The sequence below is a fragment of the Microchirus variegatus genome, assembly GCF_963457635.1.
Source record: "Microchirus variegatus genome assembly, chromosome: 2".
NCBI lineage: Eukaryota > Metazoa > Chordata > Actinopteri > Pleuronectiformes > Soleidae > Microchirus > Microchirus variegatus.
In genome coordinates, this window is record NC_139803.1 from 28,011,297 (window position 1) to 28,033,103 (window position 21,807).

At 40.5% G+C, this 21,807-nt stretch overlaps 1 protein-coding gene across 1 annotated transcript in view; it reads right to left on the bottom strand.

The window, feature by feature from the left end:
• The window catches only part of LOC310944836 (pyruvate carboxylase, mitochondrial-like), a 314,316-nt gene that overhangs the window by 167,479 nt on the left and 125,030 nt on the right, over window positions 1-21,807 (bottom strand). The window contains exon 12 of the mRNA XM_083910674.1: window positions 4,141-4,323. Within this exon, the coding sequence (XP_083766800.1) occupies window positions 4,141-4,323 (183 nt within the window). The remainder of the gene's footprint in view (window positions 1-4,140; window positions 4,324-21,807) is intronic.

Sequence of the window (21,807 nt, forward strand, 5' to 3'; positions counted from 1 at the left end):
GTAGAATATATTAAAAATAAAAGAAATAAGCATATCAATTAGTTCTATCCATGATAGATAATCCAGGTTCTCAGAAGCATCTGTTTTTCACTATACAACGCTAACCAATGACACATTTAAACAGGTGGGCTGTCGGTGTGTTTTACTGTGTCCTGCATGTTTTTCATGTTGACAGTGAAGATATAAAAGGACAATAGAGCGATAGTGAGAGTGAATTGAAATCAGGATCATAATGACTAGTGAGGCATTAGTATTCACAAATATCCTTATTCAATGCAATATATAAGGATAATTCTGTTCCATCTTCAAAAACACAAGGCTCGCTGTGTGAACTATATTTTTTCAATCTCGGAATGTAGATTCCATTGGGCACTCATAATGAAATGAGTGTAACCTGCAAACACAAGGTATCTGAATACCTGTGAGATTTGTTAACGTGTTTAAATATCAGTACATGTGAAGAGGAAACAAAGACGGCACACAACAACAACAACAAAAAAGACATAATTTCAGGCTGCAGCTGCAGCTCTAAACCTCTATCAAATCATAGTACAATATGTGAATATTATCTCTGCAAAGGTCGACTCTGATAAAGTGAAGCAAAACAAAATTAGAGAGGTGTTAGTACAGAAAGTACAGTCTCATGTTGCACATTTTGGCACCATCTGTGCCCTAAATTTGCTGTTTGTCACATTTCAAATAGTACAGTCTTGTAGCTGCGGTTTAATTAGATGCGCAACATCACTCTGTTCTTTCGTGTTTAGTGCATTATTCCGCACTGTGTTTACTAAACAGAGGGTTTAAAGGGTTTTAAACCACCTGTTCATTGTATTACTTTAAAAAAGTGACTCATTGCTGTAATTGCAATACCACAGTAATGCCCACAGCAGTCAAACTGTGTTAGCCTCCAAAAAAATGTGTTCTAAGATAAGATATGATAATCCTTTATTAGTCCCACAATGGGGAAACAAATGTAAAGCCGACTCCTCTTCTTCCTTAACAAATCCACATGAATGACATTCTTAAACGCTTCATTTATTGTGCATATTTTTTGTCTGTAAATCATTATAAATTAATTTTAGCTGTATATTCTACACATAACATCGAGGATTGTTGTTTGAAGACATGCAAACATATCCTTGTTGCTCTTATATTGATAATTGTACATATTACGATTTCATGTGTAAAGACAGGGTTTTATTTGCCACATCGGTTGACTGATTTTTCATTAAGACACAGTTTTCTCTGTTTTACAAATGACTTTCAACTGGAGTCACTGCAGGAGAGGTAAATACAGTTGATGTTTCAGTGGCTGTTAATACAAACCACTGCAGAGCAGGACACAGGACAGTGTCTTGAGGGCCCATCAAATTCTAGGCTCACATCAAACTCTTGGGGAATTCAATCTATTAAAACTGTACTGATAGTTTGTATAATGCACTCCGAAGTTAAATACGAGCATTGGAGCTGAGACAACTAATTTGACTTGCAATTCTGCCTCATCATGATGAATTCAAAAGTAACTGAGAATCACTGAATGAGCCGAGAGAATTGTCAGTTCTGCCGTCTACAGCTTTGTTTTGTTATCATCTTACTACAGCTAGGAATCTTGTTTGAAAAATAGATAAGGATTTTTTACATTTAAAGGTCCCATATTATATCCTATTTCTACAAGTTAACCTAGTTCCCTGGTGTCCTAATGAACATGTCTGTAACATGCTTTGGTCAAAATATTATACGAATGAAGCACCACAGCAGTTCAATCACCCTGCTAAAACAGCCCTGTTCACAACGCTCTGTTTAGTAGTTTAGTATCTCTAAAAAAAGTAAAACGAAACTTAAGGGACAGGAAATCAAATCAGTTAGCATTTGGAAAAGTGATCATTTACAGGCTCTAGCAGGCACATTGCCGTCATATAAAGTGTCCACTGGACAGATAAATCCGCTGAGGCTGGAAGTTTGTGTAGAACTCTGTGCTACACTGTGGAGCCAAGAATATTTTCGCTGACTTGAGGAGGACCACAAAAACATTGTGAGTCATCTTTTTTCACACTTTGGCGACTGCTAGGGCCTCAAATATAATTTAAATGATTAAAAAGTTGATTTTGCATAATATGGGACCTTTAAATGAAATGCATATATGTATTACTCCTTACAAACATCACAATGTATATGCCAACGCATATAATGGCAACTTCAAGCAGAAAAGTAATTATTTTACACCTCTATAAACCACCACAAACGTGTAGTTAATTTAACTGGTTAATGGTCTGTATTTTTACAGCATTTCTCTATGACCAATCAAAGCTGCTATACACTACAGGTTTGTCATTCACCCATTCACACACACATTGATATAGCACATCTATGTGCAGAGTATTTTCTCTACAGAGCTCCCCCTAGTTTTTACGACACCGGTATAAACATCCATCCATCGTCTACTGCTTTATCCTCACTGCTGACGCTCTCTCATCCCTTCCCCTCTCCTGGCCATGTGCATTTGTTTTCAACAAAGCCGGAAATGTGTATTTCTCGCAAGACTTGAGAGTTAGCAAGACCTTGTTGTACTGATCGATAACCCTGATCTTGCAAGGCTGGTTTTCCACTAACAGGCAGTGAGGGGAAGGGTGGGGGGGGTGGAGACAGAACTACAAGAACACTTTCCCGGGGGGCTTTTATAAGCTCCCTGCATGCATTGTATCAGACTTGTCTTGATTGCAGACTGTTCACCTTTAATTACAGGGTGGAAATTAAAGATGCGAGTTTGCAAATTGCACATGCGTAAACTAAAGACAGCGGATATCATAAAGACACCCAGGAGAGATCTTATTAACACTGCAGCTTGTGTTTAGTCTGACTCTATAGATAACTGGCTATAACTTAAGAACGTCAGAGATTCATTCAAGTATTGTCACACTTAATAAAAAAACATCTGCTTTGATCTTTGCACAAAGCTGACTGTGTACTACTTAAGCTTATTGGGAGTACACATATTAATGATGTAAAAGAGTGCACTTCATATTCCATAACCTGAACCGGAGATAAAACACTGAAAAATAAGCAAATACAAAAGGTGAAGGAGATGTGATTTTGTGGTTATGACACAATTTGCCTCGACATGAATGAATCTTACCTCTCATTATTTTTAATTGGCTCGACTTCTTCAGTCTGTTAACACGAGCTGCTGTCTGTCAACAACCATCTGCACTTGCTGATGTTAAGACAACCTCATTCAAACAAGAGGCCAGAGGCCTCCGTATTTTGGAAGAGACGTGTCCTGCAGCCGTTCTAGACACCGACAGTGCACTTTTTGAAACTTTAAAAACTGGGAAAGACGAGCATTATAGGGCATGCAGATGCCAGATAGGTCACACAGAGATATAAGGCTTCGGGTTTTGAAGAATCCTTCAAAACTTCCCAACAGGTGATAACTATCTTCAAACAGCTGTCTCTATTAACCTTTTCAAGCTTTTTCCCCCCATCTTTAAAAAAAAAATGTGCAGTGGACTGATTGGAAAAAAAAAGACCCTCAACGACAGTCTGTCAAGCTGATGTGAACATGATGGTTTGGAGATGTAGAACCACCTCGTCTCCCCCGGGTACACAACCGTTTGAGTTTTAAATACATTACCCTTTTAACATTGCCCACAGTGTGATTGACTCATACTAAGCCATTCACAGCAGACCACAACAAGAGAACAACAAAAAAAGGGCTGGCCCAAGACATCCTGAGGCTCGAAGATAATTTTCGGGGCCCTTTATCAAAGGCGACAATAAAGCAGTAAATTAGCAGTGCTCATGATGCTTCCGGGGAAATTCTAAGCTATAATTCTAAGGGCTTAGGTAGTACTACTCCACTACTCCAAAAGCAGTACTAATTATAATCTAGCCTGTTGCCTACAAACAATAAGATTAAAAAAAATACGATTATGGAATACTCCAGGGGGCCCTAAGCCTTCTCTGCTGTCATGAAACAATCTCTTCTTGTGTCACATACGGGACCAAAAACCGTCATCGGTCCCGACATTTGCGCAAACACCAGAGGTCACACTTTCTCACCCCACAGGAAATCACGAATACTATGAAATGCAAATAAAGCAGAAATGAGCTCAGAGCAGCAGCAGCAGCAGCACATCCTACCTTGACCCCACGGACTCTGAACTCGGCCAGAGCGCGGCTCATCTTGGAGGCTGCTGTCTGCAGGTCCTTCCCACTGGCGATGACTTTGACCAGGAGGGAGTCGTAGTGGGGCGAGATGACGGCACCCTGGAATGCCGAGGCACTGTCCAGACGGATGCCCATGCCTTCACCACTTCGGAAGACCTAGCAAGAAAAAAACAACGAGCAGAATGAAATATTTCCCAACACTGTAACATTTCTTTAAAAAAAACAAACAGTGTTTCCCCCTTTACTTGTGTCTTACTGGATTATAATACTACAGTGGACACTGCTGCAGTTGGCAAGAAAATACACTTAAACGTGTTAGCTGAAGATTTTGTGTTCACAGTGAGAGTACGATTGGCTCACTAACATCAAATAACTATGTAATGATAATATTTCAGTCAACTATGTGCAAATTCTGTTGTACATAACTGTACTTATCAGCTTTATTTACAATACTGAGGACATAATAATGGTACAAACACTTACAAACCACTGTCTGGGTCAGTAGAGGGTCATTATTTGGTATTTCCTTGTTTAAAGTTGTAAAAAGATGGAAATTGTCAGTTCACACTCATATTTTATGAACCTGAAGGTACTCATTTGGAGAGTGTTCCCTCACTAGTATAATATTGTGCTTGGATATGCCAGAGAGTAGAATTTGACTTTAACAGAGAGGACATGAATAAAAACAGGAACGAATTTGTACAATTTTCACTGCAAGAGTACAGTCACAAATACTCCTTTTAAAATGTAAAAAAATAGGAAATTGTTAACAATTTTACTAGATAAATAAGGTTGCTCATGCAAATAAACAAATATGATTGCTGTGCAGACAATTATTGCTCATGTTGCTCTCTTAAGAAAACAGAATTGGGTACATTTCTGTATCATAGTATTTTATGTCTTTTATGGCACTTTTCCATTATACAGTTCTCGCACTACTCAACTCTACCCGGTTTAGTATCGGGCACATCGTTTTCCATTACTTCACAGTACCTCCTCAAAGTGGGCGGGGTCATCATAGGAAGGCTCAGCAAAACTGTTATGACGTTGATTTACACGCGAGACAATCATGCAAAAAGCAAAGTTGTTCTGTTCCGTGCACTGAATCATTAGGGTCAGTTAATTAGAAAGATTTGTTCACCAAATCTTTCAGTGCTTCCTGCATGACCGGAGCACAGACTCCATCTGTCACAGTCACTGACCTGAAATACGGGTTGGGATTTGGCTCATGATTTCCAGCAGTGCTTATAAATACCCCAGACTCCTCTGTCAATTTTGAGATTTTAGAAATTCCATTGCCAAATGTTAGAGATTAACACGTTTTTGGGATTTTTAAGTCCAATGACGACACTCTGTCAATCAGTGGCCGACTGCGGCGTCAGTTGGCGCCACATTTTAGTATCAGCTCAGCTCGCTCGGAACCTCGGCAGAGCAGGTACCAAAAAAACTATCAAAAAAAACATGTAGAGTCGAGTCAAGTCGAGGCGAGTAGTACATGGCAAAGCGCCATTAGAGTACTGAATCATACTTAAACTGGGCACAGATTGATAAGGTACAAAATTGTCTTTCAAAAACCTTTTAGGTACACATGAGTACTTCTATTTTTGAGGGTGCTGAATATTTCATTGTAGTGGTGCACAGATTGCTGACTCATCCGACTGACTCAACACCACCTATGACTTGTGCTAATGGGCTTATCATCAAATTTGCAATGTGCCAAAGATCTAACCCTTCACTTGCACGTGGAAGTCAAAGGCAGATGGATGCCCAGGAGGAGTAAAATAAGGAGATGAGAGAAGAAAACAAGGAGGAAAAGTACAAAACTCAAATGCTGGACTGTTTTCAAACCACTTGGCAATAGAGAAGAGAGGGGAGCGAGAGGATGTGAAGAGGAAGGAGAGGACTGTCCAACATTGCAACATATGGAGCCCCTCAAGGGCTAGAGGAGAAGGATGACTTGAAATTATAATTATAACAATGTTGTACCACACTGACGACAAACTGGTAATATTTTCAGACACAGAGCTGGCAATCTTTTCGCACTGTAAAGCAATTCTGCCTTCATTCTTGGCTTAAAATATTCAAATACTGTATTCCCTTCAATAAATCATACTATAAACTAATTCAGTGGTGACAAAGTGCTTATGGTAGAACAGGCAAATGAATGAACAACTCCATCCAAGGTTGCTATAAAAACATGTTACGTTACTGTGTCACAGGACCTGTGTGGGTGGGTTCAAATGATACACATATGTAGCAGGGAAAATGTAAAACTGCCATTACAATCTCCAACATCCCTACATCTTAATAAGGCTGAGTGATTGATCTTTCTCAACATAAAAAGGTAGCAGAGTTAAAAGAGACCGTCTACATAAAGCTGCAAATGTATGAGATATTGAAGCAGAAGAAACCGACATGTACTCCTGCTTAGATGTGCACCGAATGTGCTCTTGCATCACTCAAACTCCCTATTTCCAGGCTGTGATTTTCATAAAGACGACCCACAGTCTTGTCTGAGTTAAACGCTTGAAGTTTGCCATTAACTGTCGACAAAGAACATCTTGAACATATCACATGTGCACATTCGTGTTTACTTAAAGAACGGGTCAACATATGGCATGCGCAACAACATGATTCCATTAGATGTCACATTCACATCCTTCCAATAGGAGTTAAAGTGTGCATGGATCTTTTGGTAAAGATTTTTGATTGATCCAGCGTCCTTCTTATAGTTTTTTAGTGGATGTTCCCTCGATTTGAAATGTGTGTCTAATAAATCCATTTGCATGTGTGTTTTAAAAGCTTCTGTACAAATAAAGGTGAATAAATCATTATTGTAATTACACTGTGTTGTACTTTTGTGTGCCTGTGACTCGAGGCGAACGTCAGAGGGATTATACGACGGCATCTAATTTGAGCATCTGCCATGAGAAACCACTTGTTTAAATAAAACATAAGGAAGAATGGAAAGTCTCTATGAATTAGATCCAGACAACTGCAATATTGTGGATGCATATGCTTAATGTACATCCATCTATAAATTGCAGGAACGTCTGTCTATCTGTCTGTTATTCACATATGTCTCGAACCGATGGTCCGATTGATTTCAAACTTGACAGGTGTCTTGCTACGTGCACGAGTAAGTGCAGTGCCAAGTTGGATGTTGTTTGGATAAGTAATGCAAAATAATATAAGCTTCCCAGGTGCACAGTTAAAGGTGCATTATGTAATAAATGTAAAGCCATAAATTCCTCCTAATACGTCATAGAAACTCAGGAATAACATTCATATAACATACTGAACTCACCAACAACAGTACAGCTAAAATATTCGCATAAAAAAATGTTTTGCGGACCGCAAATCACGTTTACGTTTTGAAATCATGTTTTGGCACGTGGCGCCACCTACCACTGTTTACCAATCATTGCAGTCAGTAGAGTCTCAGCCGCCGAGCAACCACGGTTTGCCAGTTATGTCTGAGCCACAATGGCGGAGAAAACGAAACCTAAAAGACCTCGGTATTTATATATTTATAGCGGTTACTAGTAACCGTTTTTGTCCACATTCTAACATATGGCGACCTTTAAGCAAACGCAAGATGTGTGGGCGGTTATTATGTCTGACTTCAACAATGAAGACTCCCTGAATGCGGTGTGCCTGCATCAAAATGAGTCGGCAGATTTTGCTAAATGTGGTTTGCTTGCATTACAATGAATAGCCCAGTCTACTGTGGACAGTATTTGGACTTAATAAAATGACAATTCCGATTACTTTCTTGCTATATTATAGCAAGAAAGTAATTTCATTTGGAATAAAATTTCATTATGTGAATGAGGGATACGATACTTTAATGCTGAATATTACAGCTTTTATTTCAAACACAACAAGGTTTGCATTAGTAAACGAAATGCAAAATCTTGTGAAATCTTTACAAGAGTAAAGATTTTGCAGCAACACAGAGATGGGGAGAAGAGAGAGCGATGTTGTACGGGTGGAGTTGAATGAAAAGCCAAGTAGCATTTTAATAATTGAAGTCAAGGTGTTAGCTCTCTTCAGCCCAGGGCAGTGTTTAACAAGAATGCTCTGCTCTCTCCTGGCACACTCTCTCCCCCTCTTATCTTTTGCTCTCTCTCACCCTTCTAGACAGTCACAGATGCTAATAATTTAAGTTCAGTGCCAATGAAATGGCCTCCCTGATACATTTGTTTTGCTTTACGGTCTTTAACAGTGATTCAGTCTTGATCCTTGTCTGTTACTGAGTGAGAGAGAGGATGAAGGAGGGTGAGTGCAGAGCAGTGCAGGGCCATCAACAAATGGAATAGCTAAATACCCACATACACTGGTTTACGCCTGAAAATGAGGTTTAGGCACACTTTAAAGATGCAATTCAAAATATTACTTTCACCAGCCCTCTCTCTGGCCGCCTTTTACTCATCCAATGATCCAGCTGCTTCTAGTTTTCCTATCACCATCTCACTATCAACAACCTCTTTCAGGTTCTCCATACCTGAAGTGCATCACTCCCTCTGCAGTACAGTTCAGTGGTGTTTTTCTCTGACCTGTATAAGAGCGCTGGTCTGCTTTGAGCACAGTGCAAAGCCTCGCTGTCTGGGTCCTGTTGTGGTTTTAAAAAAAAAAAGATATCTCTCAAATCTCTAAAAAGACTTTTCTTGTCAGGAACTCGGTTCTGCGAGTGGATTTTTCCCCCCACTGACGTCAATGTCAGAACTGCTTGTGGATATGTTTCAGGGGCCCCAAGTCATATAAAACTTACTGAATGTGTGGAGAGCGGAAAACAGCCTGTGGTATGAAAAATGGAGATGTACTGTTTCACTTGACCGCACTCATATGTTGCCTTACAAGTAAAATATGGCAACAACACATCCTGGAAGGGCATATAGATATTTGTTATGGGAATGAAAGAAAGAAGTCTTACACTGAATATGTTGGATTTATTTTGTTTTCTGCGGTTGTTTTAGTAAAAAACAACATAAATTAATAATAATACTTCGATCAATATGATAATGCAAGGGAACTCTGTCTGTAATGAGCCCAAGTGTAGTTATAAGCAGGCAAATAGTGTATGGATGAAAGCGTACAGAAATGCTACTTTGGCAGCATTCATTTATGCGGTATAAATTGTGCCGTAAAATAGTACCTTTGAAGTTTCCTCCGTTATACGCCACAGGGCAAAAAAGGCTGTTTACCCCCATCCACACATAAACGGTGAACCTGGAGGGTTTTGGATTTTTTTTTAATCTCGACTTTGGACAGAGTTTTCAAAAGTCTACATTTTCAGTGACAAAAAAAGTCTAAATGTGGACTGAAAGCCAACAAGCGTACAATATATCTGGCTGTGTGGACAATAAGCTCAATATCTTACAATTGAGATATTAAGAATAAGCTAGAAAAAAAGTGAGTACATTTGTCACAGTGCACTGCAGTTTATCAAGATAAATATCACACACCACTTTCATTCAAGGCTTTACTCCTGAGAGGTCATGTCATAACACCGATTATTTGATTCATGTCACTTTTTATGTCTAATCTCTCTACTTACCTGCAAATTGTTAGGCTGGCTCAAATTATTTTCTCCTTTTGGGATAATAGTGGGGAGCAATGGGGGTTTGGGTGCATTAATCAGGGACAAGGCACCCAATCTCCAATCCAGTTACAAGCCCAATTCCTTTGCTCTTGGCCAAAGGGCTGCCCCATCTATAACAGCTTCTGTGGATACAATTTGTGTGTCCATTTTGAATGATTGTTGGTCTTACACACAGCCAGAAATAAATCTCTCAACCCCAGTTTCCAGTGTGAAATTTAAGTTTGGAAACATGTAATTTAAAATCGATTCAACTCCATCAGATTTGGTGCTGGACCAATCACTGAAAGCTTGGATGACAAACGACTCACCGCCTCGCCTTAAAACTCAAACGTATAAAACGCGCTGTTGAGGATGTTGCAGTATCTCACTGCCTGCTAACTCTTAACAGCCATGAAAAAAATGCTTGCTTTCAGTATGGACCTTAAGTGATTTTCTAACAATAACTGAACAAGATCCTTGTTACTTTCTAATCCCATTTCAAGCCGTAACATGATAATGGCCAAAACGGTAATGGCTCCTTAAGTGGACCCAACACCAGATTTCACAGTTAACTTGCTTTTAACACTATATAACACTGAAAACCCTCCTAAAGACCCTCTGGGCCATTTACCCTTAAATTCATTTCTCCTTCTATCCACGTCTCTCTTTTATACCAACATGAAAGCCATGTTTATCTCCCTCTTTCCCTCAGTCACCTTTCACCTTCTAACTGACTTTCGCTCAGCTCTCCATGCTACTGTTCCAATCGCATTCCCGTCAGCTTCTGCTTATGTATGGATTTAGAAGAGATGTGGACTTGAAGCTAAAGTACAGAGAGGAAATGGCAGGGCCGTACACGCTGTGCACTAGCTATGTGTGTGGAGCAAAAAAAAAAAAAAAAAAAATCAGAAAGTGGCAGCCGTGTCAGAGCTCCAACTGCTGGCATAGCAATTAGAGAGGGAGATGAGCAGACGGAGAGGCAGAAGCACATGGAGGTAAAGAGAGTAATAAAGGAAAAGAAACAGCATAACATGGTGAGATGAGGGGAGAAGGGGATGTAAGTGTCATGCTCATGTTTGAAGGCGAGATGTGGCAGGGAGAGTGGTTGGAGTTGGGAGGTGAGGGGAGAGGAGAGGAAATAACAGTTTATTTGCTGGTAACTGCATTTGCCGACCAAAACCTGATGCTCCATTACGAAAAACATAAAAGTTACAGTGCTTTTCCTTCAAATAAAAGCTACATGTAGTGAACAGATGAAATCTGTGTGAGGCCACCTCCAGCTTACAGTGTGGGTGGGCTTTTCTCTTCTCTCCATAGGATACTTTTTTTTTGGTTGTCAAAGATCAACAGGAGAGGACCTCAGAGACGAACAGAAATAAAACGTCTTCAAAAAAATACAATTTTTAATAATCCGACACAGAACAGTTGCAGTTGTCACAACATGATCGCTGCTTTTAACTTGGTGTCTTAGAAGCATCTTCCTACTTTATTCTTTCTGTGGCTAAATGTGGAAGTGGGTTGACTCCCGGGGAACTTGCTGAGAGTTTAGCCCTTGAAAAAAATCTGGCCTTCTCTTGAATTTAATTATTTATGTATTTCAAAACTGGGTGTCTGGGTTAGAAGTTTTCTGAGATATGCACGCATGCTGTATGCAACAGCAGTCGAATTTAAATCTGATGGATTCATTCATGTAATTTTTTTCCATTTGATTATTTTGTAAATTAAATCACATTTTCAATATTGGAAGATATTTCCCCCCACAATCTTACAGCCCTACACAACACTTCCAGTTGATCATCTGTCCTTATTTGATTGTTCAACACTTAAAGGTCACCAGTGACAGCCATCAATGAAGGGAACCTTGCATTGAGCTGCCTCCATATTGAATACCACTTTCATCAATGGGAGAACAGGGTCCTTTGGTGGATCTTTACCAACCACCAAGTCACATTTCACAGTTCCAGTTGGTGATAAATCATTACAGAACTCCACCCATGAGAATTATGGCTTCACTTGCCTTGTGAAAAATATCTAACTAGTGACCAGTGTGGGGACAGTGCAGTAGACTGCACACGCTAAGCCATGATGATTGAATTTCATTAACAGTGTTAAATTTCTTTGCCTCATTAATCAAAAAGAGGACACCAATGCACACTTGATTTCTTTCAAGATTTCATAGATCTATATGTGATCCAACCCGAGACGATGTCTTCACCATTTAGGGGTCATCACAGTGGTTCATCTGCCTCCATATTGTTCGATTCCTTGTGTCCTCCTCTATAACACCAACTGTCCTTATGTCCTCCTTCACAACATCCATGAACCTGCTCTGTTGTCCTGCCCAGCAGCTCTATCGTCAACATCCTTTTGTCCAATATAATCACTGCGCATCTCAACCTTGCATCTCTAAAGGCACGTTCACACCAGACTGGTTTATTACAGTTCAATCAAACTCCGGTATGTTTACCCCTTTGTATGGTTTTTTGGATTGGTGTGAATGTGGTCCGAGAACTCGTCTTTGTGGACCAGACAACCAAACTTTGATCCTCTTGAAAGAGGCGGTCTCGGACCACTTGCAAGCTAACTTTGGAGCGGTTCATGACTGGTGTGAACTCTATCTACACCTTTGACTGGAAGTGTAGATTTAATGGCTGCAGGCTCAGAGTTCTCATCCACACCCAAAGTAAGGCGAAGGGAGAACCTGGAGGAGAGCCACTGACAGACGGAAATGAGAACATTCATCCTCCGTGCTTGGCAGTATCCCAACTCTTCCTCTGCAAGCAAATTAGCACATTTAGCCTGGCATCATTACCCCAAAGTGCTGCAAAACCACCGACTCACCTGCTGGCAGTATGAGGACGATGGCTCAGGGACCCTCCTGCCCAGGGGTGGGAACAGCGGTGAGTTGGCGGTTGCACGAGTCTCCAGGCTAACGATGCTAACTCGGGCGAAATGCACTAGCTTATCTGCGGAGGGGGTAATAGTTGGTGCCTCACAGGCCTGGACGACAGATGCCATTTAAAGGTGTTATACTCCAGGTTCTATCCACTCCTATCAGCCTTCAGGGCACTGCCCATCACCAGAGCAGCATGAACCTACAGTCTGCATCTGACCAACAGCTGAGTGGTAGTTCTGATCACATGGCTTCTCTTCACCAGCTGAACAATAATGTGAATCAAAAATAGTGTGAATCAAGAATACAAACCATTAGGTGTGAACACACCCCTCACTTTTTTTCCAAACTGTCAAAGTCTCAAATATGCTGATTTCTAATCCTGTCCATCCTGGTCACTCCCTATGAAAATTCTCAGCATCTTCAGCTCTGCAAACTCAAGCCTGCACCCCGTACTATAGGATCAAGTGCCGATTTAGACTGCAGTGTTTTAGCAACTGTTTTTGTCACCCTTCAGGCTTATATCTTCATTATTTGTGGCTGGACTGGATTGTCTACGGCTTGCACGAAAATTTCGCTCAAGTACCTGAAACCAAAACACAGCCACTGCACCCTTCTCCTGCCATTTCAATTTCCCTCCTATCCTTCCAATTTCACCTTCATTTCCTGTATCCATCCAGGATTTTTATTTTCCCCAGTCCCACAAAACCATTATCTGCCTCACTTTACCTCTTCCTTGCGTGTTGGGTCTAACTCCCTGAGGCATGTAGGGGGTTTATTTATCCTTTCATTTTTACTTCATTTAAACTTTTATATTGATTATTTCCTGTGTGCCTTCCTTCCCTTCATGTTCTGACTCTCAGTGTTCATTGTTTTCGGTCTCCCCTCTTCCTCTAATTATCATCTTGTTGAGGCACTTCAGACCACCAGCAGTGCTTTAACAGACCAAGGCCCAAAATGTTAGCATGTGTGTGTCCCTTAATCACAAAACCATATTAGTGCAGACTACTTTGATATTCTCGGGGGCCAACACACACACACAGAGAGAGATGCAGAGACACTGCAGCACACACTCACGCCCTCCTTTCATTTTCTTCTAGTCGCTCATCAAAAAGTCTCATTTTTTGATATCCGACTAAATTGGCTTTTCCTTTCAATCCTCAGCGTGTGTAAGTGTGTGTTCTATACTGAGGTATAATGACCTTAATGAGCAATAGAGGAGCTCTGCTCTCTGCTTTTTCCCCTCTTTTCATTTTCTCGCTGAATTTTCATTCCGCCTTTTCCCCTCCTCCTCAGAACCCTTTAATTTCCCCTCTCTCTTCACATTCTGCTTCGCTCTCCTCCCATTCGTGCTCTTTTTGCAGTCTCATTTTATATCCCCTCTTTCTTGAAAATGTCGTGTCCCATCGCCCGACTCCTCACCTGCCTGAATCGTCATCTTCCTTTCGAAAACCCACTCTTACACTTCCTGTCCACCCATCGCATCTTCTCTCATTACGCATCTCTACATATTTCCTTCTGGTAATCGACTACCTCACCCACCTATCCCTCTTCCTCATAATTAAAAAATGCTGCAGCTGTAAGTGTACAGCTGCTAAAAAGGGTCAGCCAAAGATGTGAGATTTTTTTTTTTTTTTTTTTTTTTTTTTCTCGTCTGCCCACCCACATCACTCATCTCTCATGCAATATACACATCGCATTAGAGTCAGTGGCAACCAGATGTCTGTGACGGCACTACAAGGTGTCTGGGGCTTTGGAGGTGGAAGGGCTGGATGGACACACACACACACACACACACACACACGCACACACTCGCACACATTAGATGTACCAGTTGTCCACATAAGAAAGAGTCTCCAGCCTGACCACACACGCCACTTGATTCAAGATGAGGAACGCTCTCTGAATGACGTACAGTACATATTGAAATATGGATGGACAGATACAAACAAATCCCATTCACAGCTGTCTGGAGAATTAGAAAACACCTGTGCTCCAGATGACTGAGCCTACATGGTTCACAGGACAAAATATGGACGAATCAACAGTCTGAGTAGAGGCTTGAGAAAATAACCTAGCAAGACATTCAGGACGGGACTCAGGCCCTATCCACATGGAAATTGTCTTTGATTTAAAAAAAAAAAAGCTTTCCATAAATACAGAACTATTTCAGGCAATGTCTTCATAAACCATAAAGCTTTTTAATAAAGCTTTATCTGAACAACACTGCAGTGTATACAATCACAGAAACACAATGAAGAAAGTTGAATAAACCAAGAAATCACAAGAAAACACAAGAAGAGGAAGACGACAACACCGATAAGCAACAGCGTACTGGTTGTTTAAAACGCAAAGGTGGCGTTTTGTGATTTTTCAACTTTGGGAGTTCCTGAACTCCCAAAACACCACACTTAAGTGGATTTGTAGTCTCGGTGTTTCACTACAGAAACAGTCGAGTGTCCTCACAGAGCGCAAATCTCCTGCCATACCATAACATCCATGAAGTACAGTATACGATTATACAAATCATTGGCGTACACGTACTCTCACTATCCCGTATCATTATTGTGGCTAGTTTACAACCTCGTTTTATGAGCCAAATGAAGCCTACTGCTTTATGGGGGACGGTCAGGGCTTTGGTCTTCGATGATGATAGTCCCCAGAGTTTCACTGATACTAATGTTGGTTATTATGGCCTGATTTATTTTCTTCCCCTAGACACATCTGTGAGGATGACATTTGTGGTTAAAACGTGAAATACCTCACCATCCATTTTAAATTTATGCCATGTTTCCCCGGGAGATGAAGGGCACTAAGTGTGGTCCTGACCTTCATCCAGCGCCAAAATCATTTCATTTCATCTCCATAATTTGCTTTATATGAGCAAAACTAATCATGGTCTCATTAGCCTCAGATGTACTTTGCATTAAAACTCATTAGCAAAGTGACTGTAAATATACATTTAGGTTGTGAACATGGTAAACACTGCTAGTTAATGCTGTCAGTGTCATTGCAGAATGTTTATAGTTTCACAGATGTTGCTATATGACTGTCAAATCACCGTTATGTGAAAAATATACAGTCCCAACAACCTTCTCATACATGATATAGTAGATATCAGGGCTGCAACAACAACAGATTTAAGAAAAAAAAAAATGTTGATCAATGTTTCCCAAACCTTGAACTGATGATGATCTAAATTGACTTGTTTTGCCCACAAACCAAAATTATTCATTTTAAATGATTTTATATTGAGATTTAAGAAGATGAAAAAAAGCTTGTTTTAATTTTTTAAAAACAAAATTCAAATTGATTGATCAATTATGAAAATACTTGGCGATTCATTTTAATTTGATTCAAAATCCAGTTTCCACTTTCTCCTCAAGCAGTTTGCATTTTCAACCAATGTGCCTTACTTTTCACTGCTAATGCATTTTTAAGGATTTTTTGGACACTTTTTCAGGAAAAATAATTTATTTCTGCACCTGGTACTTCTTCCCCTCTGGGGAACGCCTTGTCCATCGCTGTGGCTCATCTCCCTCTCCCTTCTGGCACATTCAAAAGTTCAAACCATATTTCCAACTTTCATCATTGCCGTCATGTCATTTCTTCCCGGTGATGAGGCCAAACATTTCTCAAGGCTACTCTTTCCCTACCTTAGACTAAAAAGTGTTCCCACTTTAATTCCACCAACCTGTTGCTGTTTATTTACGACACCACTACTATGAATAAATCCTGCGGCGACGTGTCTTATTTAACCACGTAACATGCAAAGTAAATGCAAAAAAGAAGAAACATTTAGATGCTGAGGCAAGAAAAGTGGGTTAATTAACAACCCGCTTGTACATCATCTAATCCGACATGATCAGTATTCATGCATGAGACATTTACTGGAACAAGAGGTGGATTCTGTCCGTCTGCCTGCCTTTGATTTTTTTACTTTTCTCAACAACTGCTCATCTGATCAACGTTAGACTTTTTTGTACTGAGAAATCAAGGAGGTGAGTGAAAACTGATCTCACTGGAGAAGCACTGGATTCCCTATACAGTTGCAGCTACAGAACCTTGCACAGAATTATTGATCCAAGCTTTGCCAGTGAGAGGTGGTTTATTCCACTTTGTTGTCACCCGGCATGAAAGAGTGGTATAGACCTTATTTTTTATATGTGGAAGTCACCAAGGCTCTGACTTCCTCTTAATGTGTGGCACTACTGGTATTCGTTTCTTGCATGCATCTATGAAAGGAGCTATTGATAAGAAATTGACATGGCAGATCAGTTTGAGTGGGGGACCTACATGAGAAAGTGGCCTCAATTTTTTTAATGACATTATGCTGTTGCTCAGTGCAGCCACTTGAATGATTAAATGAAATTAAATAAAAGTTGGCAATATAACCCAGTTTTAATGACAACTATATCAACTGTTACTCAGGACACCAACTCATATCAGACACAGACAACCCCCCTAATCATAATTAGCTGTGGTTTTACCTGCGGCTGTTGACGTCATCTTGGAAGTTTTACCCCCGTATCATGGTAGATAGTTTTTTTCATATTTATACCTTATGCAGGTTCACCAAAAATGACAAAAATGGTTTATAATTATTATTAAAGGGTCATATTATACGCCATTTCTCCAAGGTAAAGTACTTCCCTGGTGTCCTAATGAACATGTCTGTGACATGCTTTGGTCAAAATAAGGATGACGCGCCACAGCAGTTCAATCACCCTGCCAAAACAGCCTTGTTGAAAATGCTCCGTTTAGTAGTATCTCTTTAGGTCCACCTTAAAAAAAGGACGAAAATTAAGGGACAGGAAATGGCATCAGCCACAGAGGATACTGGGAGCTAACAGCAGTTAGCATTTGGAAAAGTGATAATTTGCAGGCTCTAGCAGGCACATTGCCGTCATATATAACATGTATCCACTGGTCAGATAAATCCTCTGAGGCTGAAAGTTTGTGTAGAACTCTGTGCTGCACCGTGGAGCCAAGAATATCACTTTTCGCAAACTTCCAGTTTTCCGTATCGGAAAACTTTGCCCTCACCAGCACTCTCGCGTGTTTAACGAAAGCGGAGCTCCGCGAGACAACAATTCCAGGAATTTAGAACATTGTGACGTCCCAATGAGCACGTTAGTCAACATCGTGTGTTTTATCTCCTGTATTGAGACTGAGGAGGACCACAAAAACACGAGTGAGTCATCTTTTTTCACACTTTGCCGACTGATAGGACCTCCAGAGTTTAGGATTTAAATTATTAAAAAGTAGATTTTGAATATGACCCCATTGATATCATGAAAAGGAAAAAAAACAGATGATTCATTATAATGTTTTTTATCATTAGATAGGTTCTGAATCGCATTGAGAGGACGCGCATGTCTGCTCGCACTGCCATCACATCCATCACATATAAAGATAACACTGAACCTAATTTTTATCTTTATATAAACAGGCCAAAAAATAACTCCTGTGTGTGCATATACTTACATCATAAACTGACATAAACGACTTGGTGTCATTGGCTTCTAGTGCGGCGACATACAGTGTCAGGCTAAAAGCCAAGTCAGAATGAATGTGTTTTTGAAGCCAACTCATTTTCATAACACCATTAAAAAGCTGACACTTGACAATTTCAGGATCATAAACACACACAATTTTGCAACTGCAGAGTGGAAAACTTTTAAAGCAATACATCTTTTAAGCAAATCAGACTTTGCTGTTAGCGATACTACTGCTTTTAGGGGCTGTACAATGTTGTTTATCACATAATTGAATTGTGCATTTACATTTATTTATTTTTTTATGGCTTGGGAAATGCCGCAGGCACTGAATTATCTACGTTTTACCGAGAACAAGAAACAGACAGACAGGTTGCTTGTCCATTGCCTTCTGAGTAGTTTGGTCTACTGCAAATCAATTCCAAAGTGTTTTAAAGCTATACATTGCTAACACAGAAATATAAAGGATGAAACATTCCCTTCACCATGTATTTTTTAGCATCCAAAATTCAATATTCCTGCAGCAGCGGTGAGACCCAGAGGTCATGATACGTTATCAAATGTGGGGGGGCAGCTGCGGCACACGATCAAAGATGCAATCAACACAGTGAAAGGTGAAATTGAGTTGAAGACTGGAGGCTGCTGTGGGACATTGACAACATTCTTACACATGCTAACACACTGCACATTAATCATTCAATCAAGGTCTTTTTTCATGAGGTAACCTCAGCTAAGCTCACCCTCCCTCCCTCTGTGTCCCTGGGTCTTATTCTCTATTTCATGCACATAGTGTAGTCAGAGAAAATAACATGTGCAGAGTGGAGATGGCGTGTGGTCAGTGAAATGTACACCTGCCAGTTCTGGCCTGCAGGGTTGCACCCGTGTTGTCATTTTGCTCAAGCAGGCGAAAAGGCAATTTCAATGTGATACAATTAGAGGGGAAGGGAAGAGGTGATGGAGGAGGGGGAGCTGGGGGAGCAGACGGAGTGACGCTGTGGAATTTATATGAAGATGAAATAACACTCACAGACAGGGAAGCAGAAAATTAAATACGGGGGGAAATATACAATCTGAGCGAGCGCTGCTGTGGTTTCTGCAAAGCACGTGTGTCCATGTACGACTTCTGCTCACGTGCATATGGAACCATAACGTGACAGGAAATGCAGTCTAACATGGCTGACCACTAATCACTTTTCTTTCTCCAATACCCCTTCCCTCCCTCCCTCCACTGCCATCACTCTCTATACCTCTCTTCCTCCTCCTCCTCGTAGAGTATATAACCACGCAAAGCATCCGTTTCTTCCTAAGTAGGTCACTACACATCCACTGCACCTTCCCTGCTCATTGCTCTTCCCTTCCTTTGTTGCAGCATCTTTTATTCTCACTTGGCATCTCTACCTGCTTACCCTTCCCACCCACTACATTTGCATCCCACTTGACATTTTGCTAGTCTGTGAAGTAGTGGTTAAAACAGTTGCCTCACAGCAGCACCTAACTACAACATCTGCAGGATATCTTGGTGGGGAGTCGGCCCCGATTCGTGCCATAGACAAAGGGGTGTGAAAGCACGACCTGGAGGGGCAGACCCCTTCCCAGACGAAGAGATCTGAAAGGGATGTTCCCCAGGTATAAATGTTTCGGGCTCACTGTGCTCTGGGTCTTTCTTCATCTTGAACTTGATCTTGTGTGCAGATTGACCTTTTCTTTGCAAAGAAAATAAAACCTTGGCGGCCGGCAGAAGTCTCCATTTCATTCTTCAGAAGAGAATTTCCACAACACGGTCGAAGAAAAAGTAACAAAGATGTTGAAGTAATACACTTCAGCAGCACATATCTCATAGTCATGATGAACACAGATGAATCACAGATATAACATTGACAAATATTATGGTATGTTCACCATTTAAAGTGACATAACATATTTTACAACAGCTGTAACAAACAATACCATTTAACAACTGTGGGGGGAACCCAAGAGCAAATACTACATTGTGTCACTTTAACATGAAAAGTATGTTGTGTTGTTTAATTACATTTCACTTTAAGTACGTTTCTCAATCAACAAACAATACAAGCTGTATTAAATAACAGCAAGCAGTAGGATATATTATAGGAGCAGGACAATTAACTGACATAAACCAGACGGCATTATGCTCCCCAGACTAAACTGAGGAAGACAAAATGAACACTAAGATGACAAATGAATGTGTGGCAGCTGCTTTGATGTCTAAAAATGAGTCCCCACTCATTAAAGCTCTTTCACTGCATGCCAGATAAATTGTCTCCGTTTCACTTTGGTCTGTTTCGTGTGTAACATTTGCGTGATGACTAAAAACCAAACATCTGAGTTGCAGGTTTTTTATAAATGCTCAGCTTAAAAATCTATAGTCTGAACTCTAATTTATCCAAAAAGGTGCTAAGTACAGGTATTGACCCTTGTGCTTTTTGCTATTTTTCTTTAATGAGTCATTGCACACATAGAGTCCAACCATTATAAATCAAGCCAATGCATTTGCATTTTACCCCCATTTATGTATGGGTGCTTATGAAGATGGATGGTGGTAATATTAGGCATTTACAGAACACTGCAGTCAACATGCTGCAGTAATTTGCAACATGTACGTTTTATTTTGTTCTTCAAAGGTTGTTGTTTTTGTCTTTAGTATGAACTGGTTTCAAATTCCACTCACATGTTTAATTCACAATATTGTTTTCCCTAATTATGTTTCCCCTCAAGCCAAGACCTACAACCCCCATTTCTCCCATCGCACTCGCCTCTTCTCCTCCTCGTTGCTGCTTCTGCATACATACAGAGTGCAGCTGTTTGGCTGCTAAGCCAAGCTGATCTGGCAGAGACTCGCGGGTCTCAGATACATGACAGAGAGAAACAGAGCTGTTGAGGGAGGACAAGAGCGGTGTAAAGGGAGTTGACAAAAGCAGACGAAAGAGGCAGAGTGCAGCGTGTTGCCAAGTCGAGCTCAAACAGTGGCAGGTAAAGTAAGAGGAGTTATACGAGGAGCAGGGAGACTAAGAACATGGGAGGTGAGGAAAATGCACCAGCTTGGACTAAGAATGCAAATTATCAATAGGAGAGGAAACACAAAATAGAAAGAAATATAAGGAGGGGAGAAAAGTTAAAAAAATACAGTAAAATTAAGAAGCTGTATGGGTGGAGGGGTAAGGCATGGGTGGATCTAATTCAGCTTTGTGCACGTTCATCGGATTTTTCACAGAAACCCTTGGTACAGGCTGTTTAACTAACTGCTTGCTATCCCCTTCATTAAGTCAGTGCACCCAGTGGGATGAACCAACTGGGAAAACCAGAGCGAGAAAAGGTCAGAAGCAAGGAAACTACTTCCAGTCGACCATAATCAGGCTGTAAATCCACTCCTATTTATTTAAAACGTGAAAAAAAATGTGTCTGTGATTCAACCGTAAAATACGATATATAAACTTAACAAGAATGTGAGAGAGAGGCAGCCGTGGAGATGGTGACAGCTGATGAAAAATAGCTCAGTTCAGTCAACAAGTGTTTACCCCCAAGTAAACAAACCTGTGCAGTGTGCACAACTCGACCAGGAATAGTGAGCTATTAATGAGACAGAGTGGAGTATGGGAGCATATAAAGGGTTGCAGTCATTTTTTTGACCCCATTAAAAATGCCTT